We start from the raw sequence: 20,630 nt of genomic DNA on the forward strand, positions 1-20,630 counted from the left end.
CTCTCTCTAATGGCCCCACTGAAAAGATTTAGCACCACTTACAGCTCACAGAACTATGCTGAACTGACTTCTGAACGACATAAACATAGAATACTGAAGTTAGATGATGAATGAAAAAGAAATACAATGTAACCCATGATCAATCAATTTCTGTTACACCACTGCTTTCTCTTGAGACAGAACTTGGAGTAAAAGCCTTTGGAGCATGCACTGCTTTATCCTCCAGGAAAAACAAAAACCAAAAACAAAACAAAAAAACAAACAATAAAAACCCCTCACAAGCAAAACCACCACAAAAAAAGCTCAAGCAATACACAATATTATGCTGCAAGGCCATGCAATGACCCTTGTGACATAGAAGTGAATAAGACATTCATATCCTCTGGTGTTCAGCACACTATTGGGATATACACAAAAAATAGAATAATTCTTCAGATAAGTCTCATGTAACATCTTAGCAAATGAGACAAGCAGAAAAACAGCATAAATAACATTTCTGTATTCATCTATTAATTGCTTTTCTCTGGTGATAGATTAGCAGTGAGGAGTAATCTTTGCTCTTACAACTCTTCATAAAAGTGATAAGGAAGCCATCCCAGACTTACAAACAGCAAGCTTACTTTTGCATCACTACTTAATGGAAAATGTAAAAACATTCACTACATTAAGGATATTACTACTACTTCTTTCATCTTTTTTGCCTTTTAAGTCTTCATAGAATTGCACCAGCTTTACACCCATTTAACTTGCCTTTTATTTTGTTTTGGGCAGCATTAAACTGCCCTTTGAAACAAGATGTCTAAAGATAATGATCTGCTCAAATTCCAAGAAGACACAGCCATTAAAGGCAGCTCTGACAGTAAAATTCTTCCTTAGCATTGCTCAACTCTTTTCACCCCATGAGACAAACTTTGATTATTGGAACATATCATCGACACTGAGGTCTGTCTCAGAAATACTTACATTCATTTCAACTCACAGTCACTGATGCTAAGTTCCAGGCTTATCATGCATTTGTTTAAATTTTGAGTATTCCTAATTTTTGCAATAACCTTTATTTCAGAATTCACATCAACAATTTGGTGATGGACAAACACGCTTTCAAACAAGGTGTTAAGTCAACAGGTTCTTACTGCTTTCAATAAAAGCAAATATGCAATATTGGTAGAATTCTTCTACTCCAGCTGGAAAAGTAAGTCTAATGACTGAATTCAAAATGAGGGTAAAAGATCACTGGAAAAAGCTGTGGTCTGCTCTCCAACAATAAATCAGAGTTCTTCTATTCTTTGGTCCAGGCATCTTTTGAAATACTTCCTCCTGTGTTTTTTTGTTTGCTTTCCCCACTCCCAAAGAACTAAGCAAGGGAACAAAATTGCTGTAATTTTCCAGAAAGCACTGTTAACTAATCTGCCTTTTTGCATTCGAGTATTTACTTGGATGGCCTTTCAATAACAATGAAGTAGTCAATCCAGTTATTTCCATTTCTCTGGAGAGGCTTAATATTTTTTGGAAAAACATACATTTAAATGTGGTACTTTTAAATGTTTCTGTTCTGAAACACACAGTTCTAAGAAGGACACTTCAGTATGATGATCTCCTAGCAACCAGAAGGCAGCAGAGGTACAAGTTCCAGATTAGAGATCAAGTAACAACAGAAAGTCTGAGAAATCTTCTCAAGCCTTTGCCCAATTACTACTCAGTTCTGAATTTACACGTCTGTGATGGTTGTGGTTCTTTCCAAAGTCTCTCACTGCCCACATTTGAGACAGATGCAAAAAAAAGATAAAAAGCTTTTGAGGGTCACACACGTGTCTGTGTAGAAGATGCATCTGAACTGTACTGATGCTATGCTATGAGTGATATACAAGTCCCTCTTTAGTAAGAGAATAACTGCTGCTTTATTTACCTTGAAGTACGTATTTATGAAGAATTCCAAGAACATACCTTTTTGTTGATGTTCAGTTAAAGAATGTTCTACCAGTGACATTTCTTCTATATTAAACTATATTTATTTAAAGATTATAAATATAGTCTTTGATATTGCCAAAATTATATTATATTGCTTACTTTATTCAATGATTAATTTCCAAGACCATATGCTTTCTGTGTCTATGTGCAGCTTGTGTTCAGTTACATTTATAATAAATGCATCTAACAATAAGCACAGGAATTACATTCAGACAGTTCTAAAACTCCAGGCCATATATCATCATACTTCTATTACTGCATTATCACCGCACACCATCCTTTCTCCTCTAAATTTCCTAAAGCAATAAACATAACGTATCAACCATCAGCATAAAAATCCCAAATGGCTTTTGCTAGAAAACTCAAGTATGTGGATTTCAAGATACATGTTATATAAACTTTGTCCAAAAAAAATTATTAACAAATTGATTCCAAAATGAAGCTGTAAGATTTGGATTCAATTTGACCAAAATATTAACAAGATACCATTATGAAGTCTTAAGTTGTCACCAGTTAACACAAGGAAGTGTTGCTTCCTCTTTAAGGAGATGTACGTGTCTTTGAGCATGACTTTTTTCCTCCTTTTGGAGTACAGTTACTCCAAAACTGTAAGGAGTTAAAGAATATGATATGGTAATGTTTAAGATATTTTTTCCCAAGCTCTTACAAACTTCTTCAGAGGCAAACCAAACTGTCACGTAACACACCTTAGCCATCAACTAACAATTTAAGAAAAAGAAAACTTAAAAAAAAATCTGCTTATGTGAATGTTATTTATTTAGAGACAATAGACTTCATATATCTGTTCATTTATCTCTAAATTTTTAAAATGCCAAGACCTCTGCCTCTCATGATTAACTAATTTCTGATGAATCACAACACGCTGAAAATGAATGAAATAAAAAATAAAAACTATTTAGTGAAAATTTCTCTAATTTTATCATATTGTATATCACACTTCCAACACCATTTTAGTAGGCTAAAGCAAAAGATATATTTTAAAGATGGTCTTATTAATGTCAAGGGTAAGGTACAGTGCAAATATTATAATCTACTTCTCGGATTTTTTAAAACAAGAAAGGTAGATAGTGTTTTGAATGAGACTGCTGCTACACGTAGTACACAGAAAGAAGAGGCTATGCACAATTCTCCTACTGCATTCTGAACGTCTTCACTGTACCTCATTTTTTAAGATTCATGTTTTAAGCCTCTTACACTGGAGCCAAATTACACTACCAAGCTCAGCCTGTGTAAAGCTTATAACATTTGTCTGATATAGGAAACAGTAGATCCAGTGTATCACACATACACACGATGGCCTGCGCTGCTATGAGTGCATATCTATTGAAAGAGAGCAACTTCCATGGCAGTCAGGTGTACAATAACTGCCTCGTAATACATCACAAAGATTTCTTAAACTTGGAATCCAAGAATTACCTGAATCAGCAGATTTGAATTTGGCTCGTATACGCTATCATATGATAAACAGACTGTGACATGGTCAAGTGGTTAAGTGGATTAAACATCATCTTTTTTTCTCTGAGGCCAGACTGAAATGAGCTGCTAGGTCAGTTCCTTAATGGACAGTTTATATCATAAAACCATCACAGATAACTGAATACTGCTATACAATGCAACATAAGCACTTCCCGCTCAGAAAAAAAAGCAACACTGACTTGGAAATGAAAAATATGCTTCCTTTTAGCAAAAAGGTGGTCTCTGTAGGTCACCTCAAGGCCATTCTGAAGCCATTTGGTAAGAGTTCTTACGACAGCTGCATAACAACTTGTGGTGGGAAAACATAAATAAAAGGTTCAATTGTCAGTGCAGGCACTCCTTCAGCCTTCACAAAATGCAAATACTCTGTCCTCTGTGTAAAACATTACCTATATCTAGACATAAGTGTCTTGCCCTGACAGATTCAGTCAATGCAGATGATTGTTTACAATTACAAGGTTATCACTAGCAATGCTATTTTACAATTTTTTCTTCTTAAATCTGATGAAGAATCTGATTTTTAGAGAATTTTGAGGAGAAAAAGTGATGGGAAGGTGAGAGGAACTATCAATTAAAAGCTACTATTTATCTTATGGAACCCCAAGATGATTATGTAAAGTAGCCTCCACCAATTTTAGCCTCCATCAATGAGCGTCAGGAAGCTCAACAGTCCCTTCACATACAAGATACAAGTCGACCTCTTTGTGTCAAAGAAACCCCCCAGTTTTTTTCTTCAGACAGTCACCATGAGTTATCACAACCTCAGTTTTGAACGTGGAGAATTAACTGCATTCAGAAAATCGCCTAGAATCTATTCAAAATTGGAACAAAACAAAAACAAAACAGTACCAAAAAACTCCTAAGCATACATACAAAAAAACACCACACACCAGACACACTTAGAAACATCGGAATACAGCAGGATAAAATTAATTGAAGCAAATTGCCATTTATTTAGATTTGAACCTAAACAATAAAGATAAATTTAATGTGGGTTAATTTTTGGTACTGTCAGTAAGTTAATTATTCAGATCTAAAGATGAAATTTAAATGCCTCGGTTCCTATACTGAAATGCACAATATTCCTGTTCAGTTATAAACGCGTTAGTTGTAGAAATACTGCCTTCTGCACAAAAGCATCATTTCATGTTCTGTCAAACAAAACATTCTGAGTGACTACAGTTGTAATTGCCAAGAGTGTGCAAATGTATTTGAAACGATGGAGTCAGTGTTCTTTTCTAATCCATGTCTACAAATCAATAACAGTATAAAGGTAACTTTTTTGGCTTAGTTATTCTAGGGCTCCCTTTCACCACCATGTAGAGGGGAAAAAAAAAAAGGAGAAAATGAAAAGATATAGTAGCAAAAGCAACCTGCTAGCCCCTGCCAAGAAAAGAAAAAAAAGAAAGAAAAATAGACTTTCCCAAGCCCTGAGGACAAGCAGTTATATATTTTATGCAGCTATGTTTCACAAAAGCCATAGAAAATCTGAAAGTGGTGCATTAAATAATACTAGGGAAAATGATTAAAAACTTCTGTAGGCTATAGAATGTAACGTCTAAAAATCTGATTCTGCTGACACCGATGAAAAGGCTGGCAATCAGCATTCAGCAGGTCCACAGTTTTACTCGAAGTTCTGATCACAATGTAAACTGCAAGTGTATTCGTGAGGCCAAAATTCAGACTTTCACTGACAAATCACAAGCAGTAAACCAGTAAACTAGTTCTCACGGACCAACTCTGAAAGCTATACAGAACATAAATGCATATCCAGCCAAGTTCTGGACCTGGATATATTTCTGCAGGACCATCCCTAAAATTATTTCTATTCACAGACCTCACTAGGTTACTGAAGGTTTTTTTTTTTGTTTTTTTTTTTTTTTTTTTTTTTTAAACTGTGCAACTTAGATGCATTTTAAAAGGACAGATAACAAAATAAAAATATAAAATAAAAGTAAAAAAAAAAAGGAGGTACTGTCCCATGGTTACTGTGAACATGAAAAATAACCAGTGTGCACGGTACTGGTCTATAATTATCCTCTCAGAGTTTTTTGGGTGAGCAGTTGGGATGGCTGATGGCATGGGGCGTATCACTCCACTCACTTCAGTATCTGATACTTTTGAAGAACCTTCAGGCATACAGATCTGTTCTGTCAGAAAGATTTTACACATTAATTCCATCTCTGCTCAAAGCTCTCATATCTTCTGTTTTCTTTTCCACCTTCTCAGCTGTTGTTGAAATTGAACAGTATGTGTGAGGAAAAGAGGCCCATATCATTTGTGAACGGTTCTTTTGTGAAGTCCAAGTTCAACAAATGTGATGGGCCAGCTCAATTAGTAGCTTGGGCAGAAAAAAATTCCCTTAAATTCCTTACATAACCAAGCAGCAGAAAAAGTGCCAAGGCCAGAAATATAGCTAGTGCATCTGATTTGAACAGTTTAGGTTTTATGATGGAAAGACAAGGTGTATAAAGCATCTGATCAGCTGTGAGGATGTAAGGCTCTGAGGTACAAATCGAGGCAATGGATTTCTTTGCTTCGATTGTGCTTTAGAATAATTGCCTCACAACAAAGCTGCTTTGCTTGACTTTGCACTATTTATCAGGACTCAGTAAATTGGACTCATAGCACTCAGTAAATTGGATGATCACATTTACTATTCATTTTTTAAGGGTTTGATAAAATAGAAAATTATGCTTGTCTTCACACCTCAAAAATTCAGAAAGAGTTGAAGACGACACCAGAATCTGTGGGGTTTTTCTGTTTGTTTTTTGTTTCTTTAGAGAGTCAGCCACCTTCCATTTTTGAAAGGAAGCCACTTACACTCTCAGTCAAATTAAGAATGACTTACTAACAGGAGGAGACCTGCTATAAAATGGTCATCACATTCCCTTAGGAAATATTCCCTCAGGAAATTGTGATTCATAATGGAGTTGGATTAATTTTTCAAAACATGGATTCAATGTTCGTGCAATTAGAAATTCTACTGAGTATAGGAATATTTAATTTCCTAAGAGAAAAACAAGTGCTCAGTATTACTGAAGACAACAAGAAAACATAGGCAGTGAAACAGCTAAGTGGAACTTCAGGAACTTTGGTATCAGTCCAAAAGAGAAAGTGAATAGAAACTTCAACTGGGAATACGAATAGGTACACAAGATAACAATGACTATGGAAAACATTCTGGAAAAATACTGTCACATCAGAAATGCAAAAAAATCAATGTCTACTTTTGGTTATTTATCTTGTGTCCCCTCATTTACTCTGCTAATAGCACATTTCTTCCATCCAAACAAACACACGGTTTTGTAATTGAATAGGAAATGAGTAATAACTGAAAAGTCCTTTCACTGATGCAACCAAAATGTTAATTAGTAGAGAATATTGACAAGCTGTGCTACAATTGTGCTTCCACCCAGACATCAATTGTTTTTCTCCTACCCCACCCTTTACATATTCATCTTATGGCTTACAAGCCTGAATTACTTTTCTCCATTTCTACCGCACAGAGTAAGAATTCTCTCTCTACTTTTATTTACTGCAGTGCATTTGACTAAAGGGATAAGAGAGCAAATTTTTGTCAACTATTTCATATTCATAAGGAGGGATACAGATTGAATTTATAACCATACTGGCATTGTTTCTTGTTTAGGTGGTCTGGGTCACAGTACATCATCCTTCAAATGCTGGAATAAGTACAAGGTAAATTGACATGCTCGGTTCAAATTATTCTGAGTAGAACAGCTTTCCATGAGCAGAACAATAGAGCTCAGTGTGATTTGGTTCCCATCAGTAGCACAAAACCACTCTTTTGAGGTTTTTTGTTAAATTACCAGCAACAGATTTCAAGTCAATACATCTCTCAATTTTCTTTCCTACAGTACCTCACACGGAGACAAAACCCTATCAGAATTGGCACTTGCACTTTAAGCTATGTTTTAAAATGTTTGTAAATAAAAATTTAAAATATGACTTTGGGATGAAACATTAAGTGATAAATCTGTAGAGTTATTTTTCCTTTTTTAACTCAAGCATGTGTATTCCATGGGATGGGGATGGATTTTTCAGTCACTCAAACACAACACATTTAAGACCTCAACGCAGGATGCCTCCAGGTTTCTCTAATTATCTGCTATAGCTTGTTCCTTCTATTCAAAAGAACAAGGCAGAATTGTCATCAAAGTTGGTAGAATATAATTGAGTATTACATCTATCAATCTTATAAATTGGATATGCTTTCAGATACAGGAAGACCTATGGTCTTCAGAACACAAAATTTCTCACTAAACAGCAGAATAGCTTGCACATTGCCATTCACTGAAACATGAAATCAGGAAGAGGTAAGTAAACAGGTGACTAAAAGTAGCATTCAGAACAAGATTAACGATACTATGAAAACAATTACATAAATGATACTTTCACACAGAGAATTTGTGCAGCATTTTTTTTTTTTTTTTTAAATATTGTAAGTGGGGGAAAAAAAAAAAGCAATGAAGCCTTCTTCCAACTGGAGCTGTTTGAGAAGAGGAAGGTTAAGAACCTGAGTGAATTAAAATTTACTAAATCTTTGGGAGAAGAAAGGGTTCAAGAACACTAAACAAAAGCTGAAGACTTGTAAGAAGGAATCCTCTACAAACACAAGGCAGACAAAGACTACAAGAGAAGGACCACAAGGCAACCAGGGGTTCCTCAAAAGCAACATAAGAACATACTTTGTAGGAATACAACTTGGCCAAACCACAAACTCCACATCAGCAAATATGACCATCATCAAACAATCTGAAATCATCTTCGCCTCTTCAAAAGAAACTCATGATTATGGCAATTGGAATAAGATTTTAAGAAGGTAATAGATAACAGGAATCCTGAGAAACCAGATGCTATTCAAATGAGCGTTACTACATTTAAGCCAATTGTAAAAACAGAACAAAGGAAGAGGTTTTGAAGAAATTCGTGACCAGGCTCAGATGAAACACCAACTACAGTTTTGGGGCAAAAAAAAACCAAACAAACATCAGCTTCAAACTGAGTAGAAAGGAGTTCAATCTATAGAACAAGTGAAGGTTACACAAAACAATATGAAAAAAAGACCGGAAGAAACAGCTTTTTCAGTCTAAAAAGAGAAAACTGAAAAGCATGATGGATAAGACCTTATTGCAGAGGAAAAGGAGCCTGCCGTATTCTCAGCACACAGGACAAAATTCTCAGCACACAGGACTTTATGTGCAGTATTGAATGGTGCAGTCCAGGAAATCATAACTGAGGAAAACGCTGAAATTTCTACTCTGGAAATACTTAAGACGACAAAGAATTACCAGGAATCACAGTAGATACAGTAGGTTTACCCTAAATAATGCACTACATGATCTCTTCCAATCCAGTTCTGCAGGTCTAGTTTTATATGCTTCCATAACTTTTATTCATACTACCTACACATACAGCTTGAATTTTCAAGAAAGGCTTCTCAAGAGGATATAATATCATAAATCTCGCAGTACAGAGGAAGTGAGTATGCAAACACTTTAGGTGCCTTGGAAAAAAAATCATCCTACAAAACAAAAAAACCACTGTCCTTAATAATGAAATGCATACGAGGTGCTTAGAATCCCTGGAAAAGTTTTAATCAATATAGTTTGTATACATGCACACGCAGATACAGGTGTGTATAGGCAGAAGGAGCAGGGGATATAAGGAGAGACAGAGTCGTAGTTGAATGGAGATTTAAAACGTGATCTTCACAGTTGTGTATGCTAGCCATAAAACATGCCAGATGAAAAGAATCCAATGTTGAGAGAAAAAAAAACGCCTAACAACGTAGAAAGTAGAAACGTGCAATGACTTTCCAAACTAAAATGATTTTAAATGTAGTTTTTAAATAGAAGTCCTTTTCTAAATGACTTTTATTCTATTTTTCATTTACTAAATCTTTGTCCATAAGTGGCTACCAAGAATCCCTGCATAAAGATGCAAACATCCACATTTCTAAACTTGATGACAGTTAAAAATCAGTTCTATGAATATTCATGAAGGCTGTAAATATTTTTTAAAAAACACATATTTACACATTAGCACAACATTTTCATTTAATGAATGTAAGAAAAATATTAATGTGCACACCTTGTAAAGATTAAGTAATTTGGCCTCCAGGGCTATTGCTACTTTATTAAAAGTTCATTTAGGATAAAAGTTATGGCTTTTCCTTGAATCCCCAAACTCAAAGATTAAATCGTGAACCAGACTCACAGCATTCTTCAAAAAATGATTCCAGTCATGATATTTCCAGTCTGAATATTGACATTACTGTGTTGTTTTCTTTTCTGGAGAAAATAACACAAAAAAACAACACATCCCCCTAGCTTCCTTGATGTGCTCACAGTCATGACATATAGTCAGAGAAGCTTTAGGGCAGAGTAGCTGCACGCTGGTGAGGTGGTTTAATCAGTCTTTTTGTCACCACACATTTTATACCATTGAAAGAGGATGTTTGTGTCTACAGACACAGCAGGAAACTCAAGCTGCTCCTTCCAAGAAAGATAATTCACATCACAAATGCAATTTGTTTCATCCCTAGTAATAAATTTAGTCATCTTTCCCCTTTCTATTCAAGAACGTAGTGAATGTGTTCTGATCTACTGTATGTAACTACTCACTGAAGTTCACTGATAACACAAGTTCCAGCAAAAGCAATTACTGTTTGTAGCAGATTTTCCTTTTAGCAGAATACTAGAAGGCAGTCACTTTCAATCTGAAGGTGGGAGAAAACAAGTATTTTCTCTGGAAGATGGTTCCAGAAGTTGTGCTTCATCTACAATTTAAATTTCTCTAGTTTCAGCTTTCACCTTAAAGAAGATTTTTTTGTTCCAAATCAAGCCCCTCTATACTCTGAAATTATCAGGCTCTTAAAAATGTTCTGGTTTGTAGCCAGGATTTGCTTTAGGAGTAATCAAAGAAGTTTGAAAATTGTAATCATGTCAGTGACTCTGCCTTCTTCCCGCTGTAACTTTCTCCAGCTCTTGAACCACTTCTATCATTCTTTCACCCCACTTTTAAGACTACCATTGAGTAATTTCAATATGGAGAGAGGGAACAAGTGAGACTTAAAAGTAAATAATACGAAAATACAAAAGATGAGACTAGGAAGAACATAGAAAAACAGTCTAGATGGCAGTAAAAGACAGAAAGGAAAAAAAAATGTACCCATGCAATAGAAAACTCAAAACTGAAAAACAAAGACAAGATTAAAAATTGTTATGAAGAGGAAACCTCTTCAGGCATCTTGGTGGAAATCTTATAAAAATAAGGCTCAAAACCTAAGAAAGATAATTGTACAATATAAGGTAGTAATAATGAGAAATTAAAGAACATTAAAATGTGAAAAATGCAAGTTGGACAGAAAAAATAGAAAGAACAAGATATATATACACATATACAGTGACACCTCTGTTATGACCTAGTGTTCTGTTTTAATGTGATGTAAAACCAAGCACATGGATGACAGAGATAAGGAAAATAAAGGCAAAGGAAAGCATCTGCTGCAACACTCAGTAAATACAGAAGCAAACTTTAGGGGAAAAGGCAGACAAGAAATGCATTCAGTGGTGAGATATGGCGCCCATTAAGACTAGCTGTTTAATGCAATCTTTCTCTTTTAGTTCAAATACTTCCTACAAAAGACTATTTCTATCCTCCCACATATTTTCCTCATATTTTTAAAAGATTATGGTCATTTCACAGCCAAAGAGGCACTATTTATATCCTAAAAAAGAGAGTTTACAACCTCAGAAAGAAGAAACAAGAAATAAAACCAAACTTTCTACGTGTGTGAGATGAGTACAGGTTTGAGGTATTGCTATATTTTCCCCTCACGACTTCAGCAACTGTTACTAAAGTGACATCAAATATATGTAGGTGACTGTCTCCTTAGCTGGATCAGCAATGTGTTTTCAGTCAATTTCCTGATCATCAACACTGATCACGCTTTGGTTCGTATTATGCAATGCTCTGAATATGCAAAAAAGGATAATTTTAAAAGAGCAAATGAGTGCTCAACTACTAATTAGCATGCACTCCTTTGGACCAAACTGCTGTAGACATAGTAAAAATACTAAGACAGTTGTCAGGATCAACTATCTTGCTCTGCTCCTTCAGCTGTACTACTTGGTAATTTAGACATAGTAAGTGCATACAGAAATAGAATTAAATTGGTAAAAGTGTCTATTCCGTAGACACTGTAACAACACTATTATAGCAAGCTTTGCCTCTTTATCAAATTCCTATTTTATGAGCTCCAACTGCTATTTCATTATTTTTGTCAGTTGGCATTGAAATACAGTATAAGATCTATCGGCGGAAATGATGCACAACAGCCAAGTTCCAGCAATGATAACTGACCTTTCACAAACTTAATTAGATTGCAGCTAAATAATGTAGACAAACAACTAAAGCTACTCAGTTGAAAATGGCATTTTTATTAAGACAAATATTATCCCTATTTAAAAAAAAACAACAAGTGCTTATTTTCTAAACCAGTGTTGTGGTCCCGATTGTACTTTCTTGTGGCTGACAGAGCAGATCCTGATTCTGTTAATTATAAGATCTGGAGTTTCTGTTGTTTTATAATTGCTACTGTGAATTGGGAATTAATTGTTTAATTATTTATTGGGCTAGTGTATTTTCTGAAAGGCAAAACAGTATTCTGCTTAGAAAATATTTGCAATAGAAAACAGTTACTTGATATTCAGGGTTTAAATGTGTTTTATATGTGGACTCCATTACATCTAATTTGCAAATGGACTGCTGAGCTCCAACTCAGTGCTCTCTGCCCGGGCTGGAGTAGTAGGAGAATGAGCAAACACATATACATGTACCCTTCTCCCTACATAGCTACAGCCAAAGAACAAAGAAAGGGAGGGAGTAGAAAAAGAATGCTCACTCTGAACCTATGGAAACTCAACCATAGGCAGGTAAATCCTGGTAAATTTACAAGAGGAGCCTGTAAAATTAACAGAAATAAGGATAAATGCCTGTCTGCTCACACATTTTGCAGCAGAAACACCATGAAAATTAATGCTGTTCTCCAGCTCAGTCTCTCCCTCTGAGATGGTAAGGATTGAAGGAAGAAGTAGGAAGGCAGTGGTACCTTACCCACAGAACATGGCTGTATCATGCAACAACGAAATCAAGTTACAGTGTGATTTCTTAAACAAATCCATAACCAATGAGATAGTCCTTCTATAGTGTATGCTATTGCTTACCTCACAATCTCAGTGCTTTCAGCAGCACATCTGTAGTGAGGGCAAAAGCGCTGCAGTTTAGACCTAGCCCCCTGGGACTGGAAACACTCTCAGAAGCTGAGGGTCAGGTGAGTACACAAAGTACTCTGCTTCTTCTACCAGCACACTCAACTTATAGCCAGCAGGTTAAGTGCTACATATAATAACGTGGAAACAAGATTTCAGCAGCCTTATCTGTGCAGTTTTTTGCAAAGATGCAACAGCTGATTTCAGCTGCTTCCCCCCCCCGCCGCCCCACCTCATACTTTATTATTATTTTAAGGATTTCTTCATTTGCCAAAAGGCTTATAGCACACAGCTAAAACACAACAGGATACTGGGGCACTCTAAGATAAACAGCAAAACAAATGTTACACGTAAGAGGTACTGTAGATCAAGTGTAAAACTAACCTTATAAAGTAAAGGTGATTGTCCTAGCTTCAGAAGTGCAATTTTTTTGGTCACATTTGTAGCGGTTTGAATTCGCATCAAGTCTTCTATGGTCCCATACTGTATATCAACAAGTTCTGCCTGAAAGAGAAGACAAAATTCAGGGCATATTGATAACTATACAGCAGAGAGAGTGTTCATTCCACAGAAACAAAGTTATCTGTGTAATTACAAGCAGCTGGGAGTTCTGTTTAACCTTATTTCTAATCACTGGAATAGGAAGACCTGTAAGAGCAAAGAGCTTGATAATTAAATCTGACAAATACATTTCTATCTTGGCAGTTTTCAAGCAATTCCTCAGCAGTGATAAAAATCAGAATTTTATTTCTTGCCAATAATAATTATAAATGCTTCTGATTTTGATGAGAATTCCTCCTCATTAGTTAAAGGAATGCAATTAGAACAATGTAAGGGATAATAACTAACCTGTACTTTACTTCCCTCTACTCTTTAAAGGAACCAAAGTCTTGTAAAGCATTTCAAGAAAGAGTGAACGATTTAGCAGGTCACGCGACAACACCTAGGTTTACACACTGTACCAATAGACAGTTTTATTATGGGGTCTTGAATGCTCATTGAGTAACCTTGAAGTACTTACTTATATGTTATTCAGCATTAGATAAAACATTTACAACAGATTATGCCACACTGATGCTTGAGCTTTTCTATTAATGCTTTTATATTATTTAAAATCACATCCAACTAACTACAAAGTCTTTACAGGATGATCTTTGGCACTTTAGTTAGAACAGAGCAAGAGTATGTCAAGCAGGGACAGTGATAGATAAAACATTCAAGAAGTGCTTCTAAAGATTTAGGAAGTACACATGTATTTATTAATCTATTTATGTTTATATACATATATATATATATACACATATATATATGTATCTACATAAACAAATAAAATTTAAGAGTAACCAGCTGCATTTGTCTGGCACATGTATAGCAATTGTCGAAGACCAAGTACGAAGATAATTAGTTTTGTATGCTGATTTCAGAACACCAAAGAAAATCTTGTACTTCTAAACCCTTTGCACAGTTTTCACATAAAATACAAACAAGACAACACAAAAATATTACACAAACATTTAAAAAATAAAACGAGACGAGCAGTACAGGATGGAAAATTTCTCTTTCATTTCAGTTTCAGTAACCATGGACTCACTGCCAAAGTCAACAGTTCTGATTTTAGACATCTTCACACAAACTGTTTAAATTCTTCCAACAGTTATTCTGGCAGTGTAGGATGTGTGAAATTTCACTAGATTCCTAAACACAGGTATTTTAAGAAAGTGTTTACTCTTATACAATTCTATCTGAACGTTACCAGCTTGTGCTTTAACACGTGAATTGAATTCATAAATTTCTTTCTTGCCAAAGTCCATGTCTTCTTAAACACATTTCATTAAATTTTCAAGTTAACAAGTTTCTAAGTCCACAACATGTCATCAGTGCTGTATAAACAGTCTTTAGAAAGCTCAACCAAAGGAATTAAACACTTCTGTAACAGCAAACACCAGATTTTACACCAGGTACTGAAATGTAAGAGCAAAAAATCGTGCACTTCATACAGAATTTCTTTTTTTAAACACGTGGGTTTTCACTACGTAAAGAACATGAAAACTATTTAATATAAAAAATCAAATCATGACTATAAGCTGAAATACAACATAAACTTTCCCGTGTGATTTTTATATTGAAAAGTATGACAAAATCACATGAATTAAGTTTTGGTTCTATTGCAAGCTACAATATGTTTTACTTAATTTGACGCTCCTGTCTGAAAAGATCTCACAGAATTAATGTAGTTATGCACAGTTCATCTCAAAAGAAGAAAAGGAATTAATTCATCAGCCTACTTCCCAGAAGTTCTCACAGATTTGCCTTATTTTGTAGAACTTGGCTTTATTTTCATTTGTACCTACAGAAGTCACTGAAGTGAAATAATTATTGGTCTCAAAAGTCTTACAGTTTGAGAGCTTATCTATGAGTTGATTTCTGGGGAGACCTCTAATCCCTTTGGACCCAACGCTTTTACCAATTACCCCCAAACAAACTGAAATCAGGGCTTTCATCACTCATTTGAGAAACTGCACTGCCTTTTCCTGAGGCAAAATCAATACACAAAGGTATGACATAATGGAGTATCAAATCATTTGCTTCAAGAGTGTGTCTGTGTGAAAATGCGATGCCTGCTCATATTCACAAGCCTCTTCATGTTATTTTTGCTAACTGCTCCTCCAGGGTGCTATCCACCATTCTGTAAAGAAGAATACTACATGTTCGCACAATTATTAATCTATATAGTGACTGCTTTTTGTTAATTTATGGATGCAAACCACACTTTCAAGTGCTGCTTGCTGGTCCTTTCCAAGTACTATACTGACTCTACAAGAGAAAAGTTTTTAAGATTCCTACTTCTTCCTTTTTTGTACACCTGAAATCAATGTAAAATTCGTAATACATAGAGAATCATTCAGCTTTAATTAATTACATACTATACTGCAACATGAGCTCAGAGTAGTCAGTTTTGCTCTTACTGTAAGTGCTGGGGCTCAACCAATTTGATCCTTTATTTCTAGTATGAAAGATTAAAAGTATAATTTCAAAATAATGTTAGAGAAAAGTATATTAAGCCAAAAAGTGCTACTCTATCAATCATCTGCTGAGAAATAGCTATTGATGTTGCATGAAGTTCTGTTTTAGTCACAACAGTCTTAACTAAAAAAAAAAAAATGAATAAAGATTAGTTTTTTTTTTTTTTTTCCTGTTTTAGAAATGCTTACAATGGGAAATATTTCTCATTTTATAGATTCCAGATTTAAGAAAGTAGTAGTTACCCGCAGTAACCCATGCTTGATATATTGCTTTCCTTTGGTAGGATAATTTTATTCACAAAACAAAAAAGAACTCATCCTTTTATCAGATGCTGAAAAAGAGCACTTGTATACTTGATTTAGATACGGGAGAGTAAATCCTCTTACCTTAAACTAGAAAACGACTAAACAATGAGCTGTTTTATCCATTTGAATTGGGTACTTACTCTTCAAATTGCTATGCTGTTTCAAAGATACGACTATTTCGGAGCAAATTGTGATGTGCAATATGGAGTTCAGAAGTATTCCCCCACGCGTGAAATGAAGTAAGGGTAAGTAATAAAACAAACATTTCTAGGAAAAGTAATTATTTTATGTTAGACTTATTATTAGTTTCTAAATCCCAAGATGATGCTCAATGACTTGTAAACATTCCATCTTAAAAATTATGATAAAAAACCCACAAAATCTGCAAAGTCAAGCATTTTGAAAATGCCATGATCAGGGAAGCCAAGGGTCTTTTCTCAGTCTCTTTTACTTCTCTCCAAAATTAAAGAGAATAAAAAGCATTCTTCACCCAGTCAAGAGTAGAAAAAAAACAAAACAAAACAAAACAATAGCTAGCTCTTGGAAAAGAAAAGTATTTGTAACTATATGAAGCAAGTGGCAGTTGGAATCCTGAAGCCATCATATGCAATCTTAAAAATTCGCTTTCTTAGCAAATATTATCAGAATTAAAAATGTAAACAAGTTATGTAACAAGTTAAATAGATCAAAAATAGATGAGAGAGGGATAGAAACAGAAGAAACAGATGAAGAAACCGTCAGTATTTTACAAAGCTGAATGCTATGTATACAATTTATTTAGGACAATTACTCATCAAAATCAAGACAATTTGCCTAAAGAAAACGATGGACCAACCTCAGTCTATTGTGTGTTCACACATACTACATCCTCTTATTTCATTCAAATCTATGACCTTCACATGTCCCTCAATATTCAGCTATTGTTTTTAGGCTGTCCACCCAATAAAGGTAACAAATGTGTGACCAATCACAGGTAAATGACCTCCAACTATTCCTCCTGACAAATGTAAAAATGTACATTTGCAAATCATATTGGAGCAGACAGTAGTTTGTGATCAGCACCTGAGATTGAATTTTATTAAACACTTCACTATAATTCATTTGCACAGCACTGAAACTGCGATTGAAGGCAACGTTCAGCACAGTATAAAAGTAAATTCAAGCTGGCTGTAGATTAAAGTTGGACATCAACAAAGACACAGAATACTCTGCAAACATAAAAGCGTTTCTTCACTAAAATTAGGAAAAAGAAAAGAAATACCTGTTGTGTCCAAGCATGCCAACTCATTCATCAGTATAAGTTCTCTTACACTTTCTGTTGGGGATGCTTCTCCCATTATAGCCAAAAGCATGCAGCTGATACCCAATGAACCACAGCTGTCTCCCTCTAATTGCTACCACCCAAACCTCCCTCTTTGCCCTTGTTTGAGCAGCCAGAGACAAAATGAACTACCCAGTCATAACAGAACCTGGATGGAGAATTAAGACCTGTGTTGGTAGGTTTTGCAGCATACGTCTCATTACCACCTCTGGTTTAACTGAAGAGCTGAAAGCACAACTAAAGTGGCTGCAGCCTAACTATTGAGGCCTCTTACAGTAATGGCACTCAATACAAGTGAAATCAGCCTGCTGTTTTGTGGTTAGGATTCACTGAAGCCAAGAGCAAACACAGTAAGTTTGGTTTCCTCTTGCTAGGTTCAGCATTGCCAAAACAGAAAAAGATAAAAGAAAGCATGACCATACAATCAGTAATATTTAGAATTACATTTGATGCAAGATGTCTGGGCAGACTTGAATCACAAAATTTGAGTGTTGCTCCAGATAACGTGATATGTTTGGGATCATTATTAAATGCCTATTTGTTCACTAAATAAAGTATTTAGTCGTCTTCAAACAGATTGATGAAATTCTTTTGTGCTTTTTTGCACCTTACACTGCAAGCTTTTTTTTTTTACTTCAATATTCATATTCACCCACTGAAATATCAGAGTAATTCCATATGATCCTCAATGCCAACTAACAGTCAGAAAGGATTCTTTGTGTCTAGATTTTATCATGTAAAATTGCAGTAACATCTAAAATTGTAATTTGTTCAAGAGTGCAATACCAAAACAAGAGGAAACAATTATGTCCCTCAGCCTCAGAGTTTGACCTCACAGAGCAAATTTAGTTGCTGACACATTTCAGGTGCTCTTTCCTCCCCTCACCATATCTGGCAACACAGCTCCATTCCAGGCAGGAATGTTCCTACAGGTTGCTTGTGCTGTTCCAGTATCGTTTTTAGAGAGACACTGGAGTTTAACTTGTTGGCTTGCTTGCTCTTTATAGTTTATAGCAGGTGTTCTTATCCTGCTATCACCCATGGAGACTGAATTAAGATCGAAGCCTTTTTATAGCCTACAGAAAAGAACCTCTTCTGTGTTTTATGGTTACAGAGCCCCAGATAAATCTGAGTTGGCATAGTCTGTCCCCTGTTGATAATACTTATCCAGTAGACTCCTCCCTCTACATCTATTTTGAACTTTATTTTTCCTTCTTTTCATTTGTTTTTACTTTTTCACCCTCTGCTCATGATTACATTCTTCCAGTTTCCCTTAAGCAGAAGAAAAAACTAACATCTAAGTGTAATTTTTTAATTCATGATATTCAGTGAGATATCCAATGTGGCAAGCCTCGTTTTTTCATCTTTTCTAATTAGATTAAAATACTTATCTATTTTTTAGGTATTCTGAAGTCAAACATTTTCTTCAGTCGTACAAAAATTGATATTTATTCTAAAATCTCTAAGAACATTGCTTTGGTTATAAAACACTGAAGGACACAACATCATTTGAGGCTTGAAAACCCATCAGAAATCTCATTATCCTAAGCCTTCATTAAGCGGTGCTGAATGCCTGTCATCTCACAAAACTCGCTAGTGGCAAAATTTAAAATTCTGGTGATTCTTTCTTATATATGAAATGAAAGCCACATTGATCATATTTTCCTAAGAAGAAACAGTAATTTGTATTTGCCAGCCTATTTGGTTGAGCTTACTCAGGATAGCTGTTCATGCAAATATACATTTATAAATCATGCAGACTGAGGAAAAGCTACCAAAACAATCAGAATTGTTTAGCCACAATACTACATTAAAAAACAAAATCATAAAATGTACATGGTGAATTATAATGCTGTAATTTAAACCTGGCCTTAATATTTCCAGTGAAACTGTTTTATATCAAAATCCGTCGCCACAATGTCAGAGTTCAGCAAATTCTAAAGGCCAGACTGCGGGAAAGGACAAGTTTTATTGTTTACTCTCTGACACGAACCATCCAGAGGCTGAAGACCATCGTCATTCAAAGGCCTTTTTATCATCTATATGGAATAAAAGAATATATATAACCACTACAGGAAAGAATTCTCTATATGTTAAAGCCTAGGGAAGATGCTTGCACCTTTGAGAAATGCCTGGAAGCTTCATATACACACAGCCACTGCAGGCTGTGGCACAAGCTGCCAGATAGACTGCTACGGCAGGGATGGGTCAGTCCCTAGCAGAGCAGGAGGGCCCCAAGGCCAAGTACCCCAAGGCACCAATATCTCCTTGCTCTGCTTTTTCACGGGATCTCCAAGAAAAACAACAAATATGAGTTTACACCTACACAACTCAAGAAAGAAACTAATCTCCTGTCTAAAATAACAGGCCATAAAAATAGTGTCAAGAGAATGCAAACACTATCAGAGACAGAATGTGTGTGTCAACCAATGTGAAATATTGCATGGAAGTGCTTTTGAATCTTTTCAAGTGCAGCTGAAACATGTCATTTAATAACTTTAATATTTTAATTTCTTAGAGGCTACTGTATCAGTTTTGTTAAATTCCTTCACCTTCAGAGCTGGCCTGGTTGTGTAAACAAAAAAAAAAATCTAGAAAATAACCTTACAATATTCAGGCTTCCAATTTTTGCCATTTTAAAATTGCACAAATTTCAAAGGATGAGAAGCCTGTTTTAGCCAACCAACTCTCATCCTACTGCATGCATAATATACAGAAATATATATACTGGCTCTATTTCTACGTATGCTTGCTATACATACAGAAAACATATGCTGCTGTTACTGTATGTACTTTGAAACAGAAGGATAAAGTGGACACCTACTTCAAAAATGCAGATAAGCACATCTATGCACAAGAGGTTAACCATTCCATCTTGAACTTTCAGAAGCATCAGTGAGAACTTGTTTTTCCACAGTATAATAAACACTCTTTTACACAGAACTCGTAGCCATCACTTGGCCAAACGTCACAGACTGAACATAATGAGAGAGATGGCAAACCATATAGTGCTGTAAACATATCAGGGAGTTAAAGCAGCATTTCGTCAAAACTGGAGAACTAGACATGTAGTTGCAAAAAGGAAGATGACACCTTTCATATCTGGTGTGAACTCTGGTATCCAAAAGCAATAGATAATTGTATAGGTCTACAAATTGTCCTTTTAGGAAACAAGCTGAAAAATACACTCTAGAATTAAAAATACATTTGGATGGA

At 35.3% G+C, this 20,630-nt stretch overlaps 1 protein-coding gene across 4 annotated transcripts in view; it reads right to left on the minus strand.

Annotated features, from left to right (window-relative positions):
- The window catches only part of NAALADL2 (N-acetylated alpha-linked acidic dipeptidase like 2), a 287,821-nt gene that overhangs the window by 130,122 nt on the left and 137,069 nt on the right, over positions 1 to 20,630 (minus strand). For all 4 annotated transcript variants that reach the window (XM_052687257.1, XM_052687255.1, XM_052687256.1 and 1 more), the window contains exon 4: positions 13,149 to 13,268. In XM_052687257.1, the coding sequence (XP_052543217.1) occupies positions 13,149 to 13,268 (120 nt within the window). The remainder of the gene's footprint in view (positions 1 to 13,148; positions 13,269 to 20,630) is intronic.

This window comes from Tympanuchus pallidicinctus, unplaced genomic scaffold (genome assembly GCF_026119805.1).
Source record: "Tympanuchus pallidicinctus isolate F22 unplaced genomic scaffold, pur_lepc_1.0 scaffold22, whole genome shotgun sequence".
Lineage (NCBI taxonomy): Eukaryota > Metazoa > Chordata > Aves > Galliformes > Phasianidae > Tympanuchus > Tympanuchus pallidicinctus.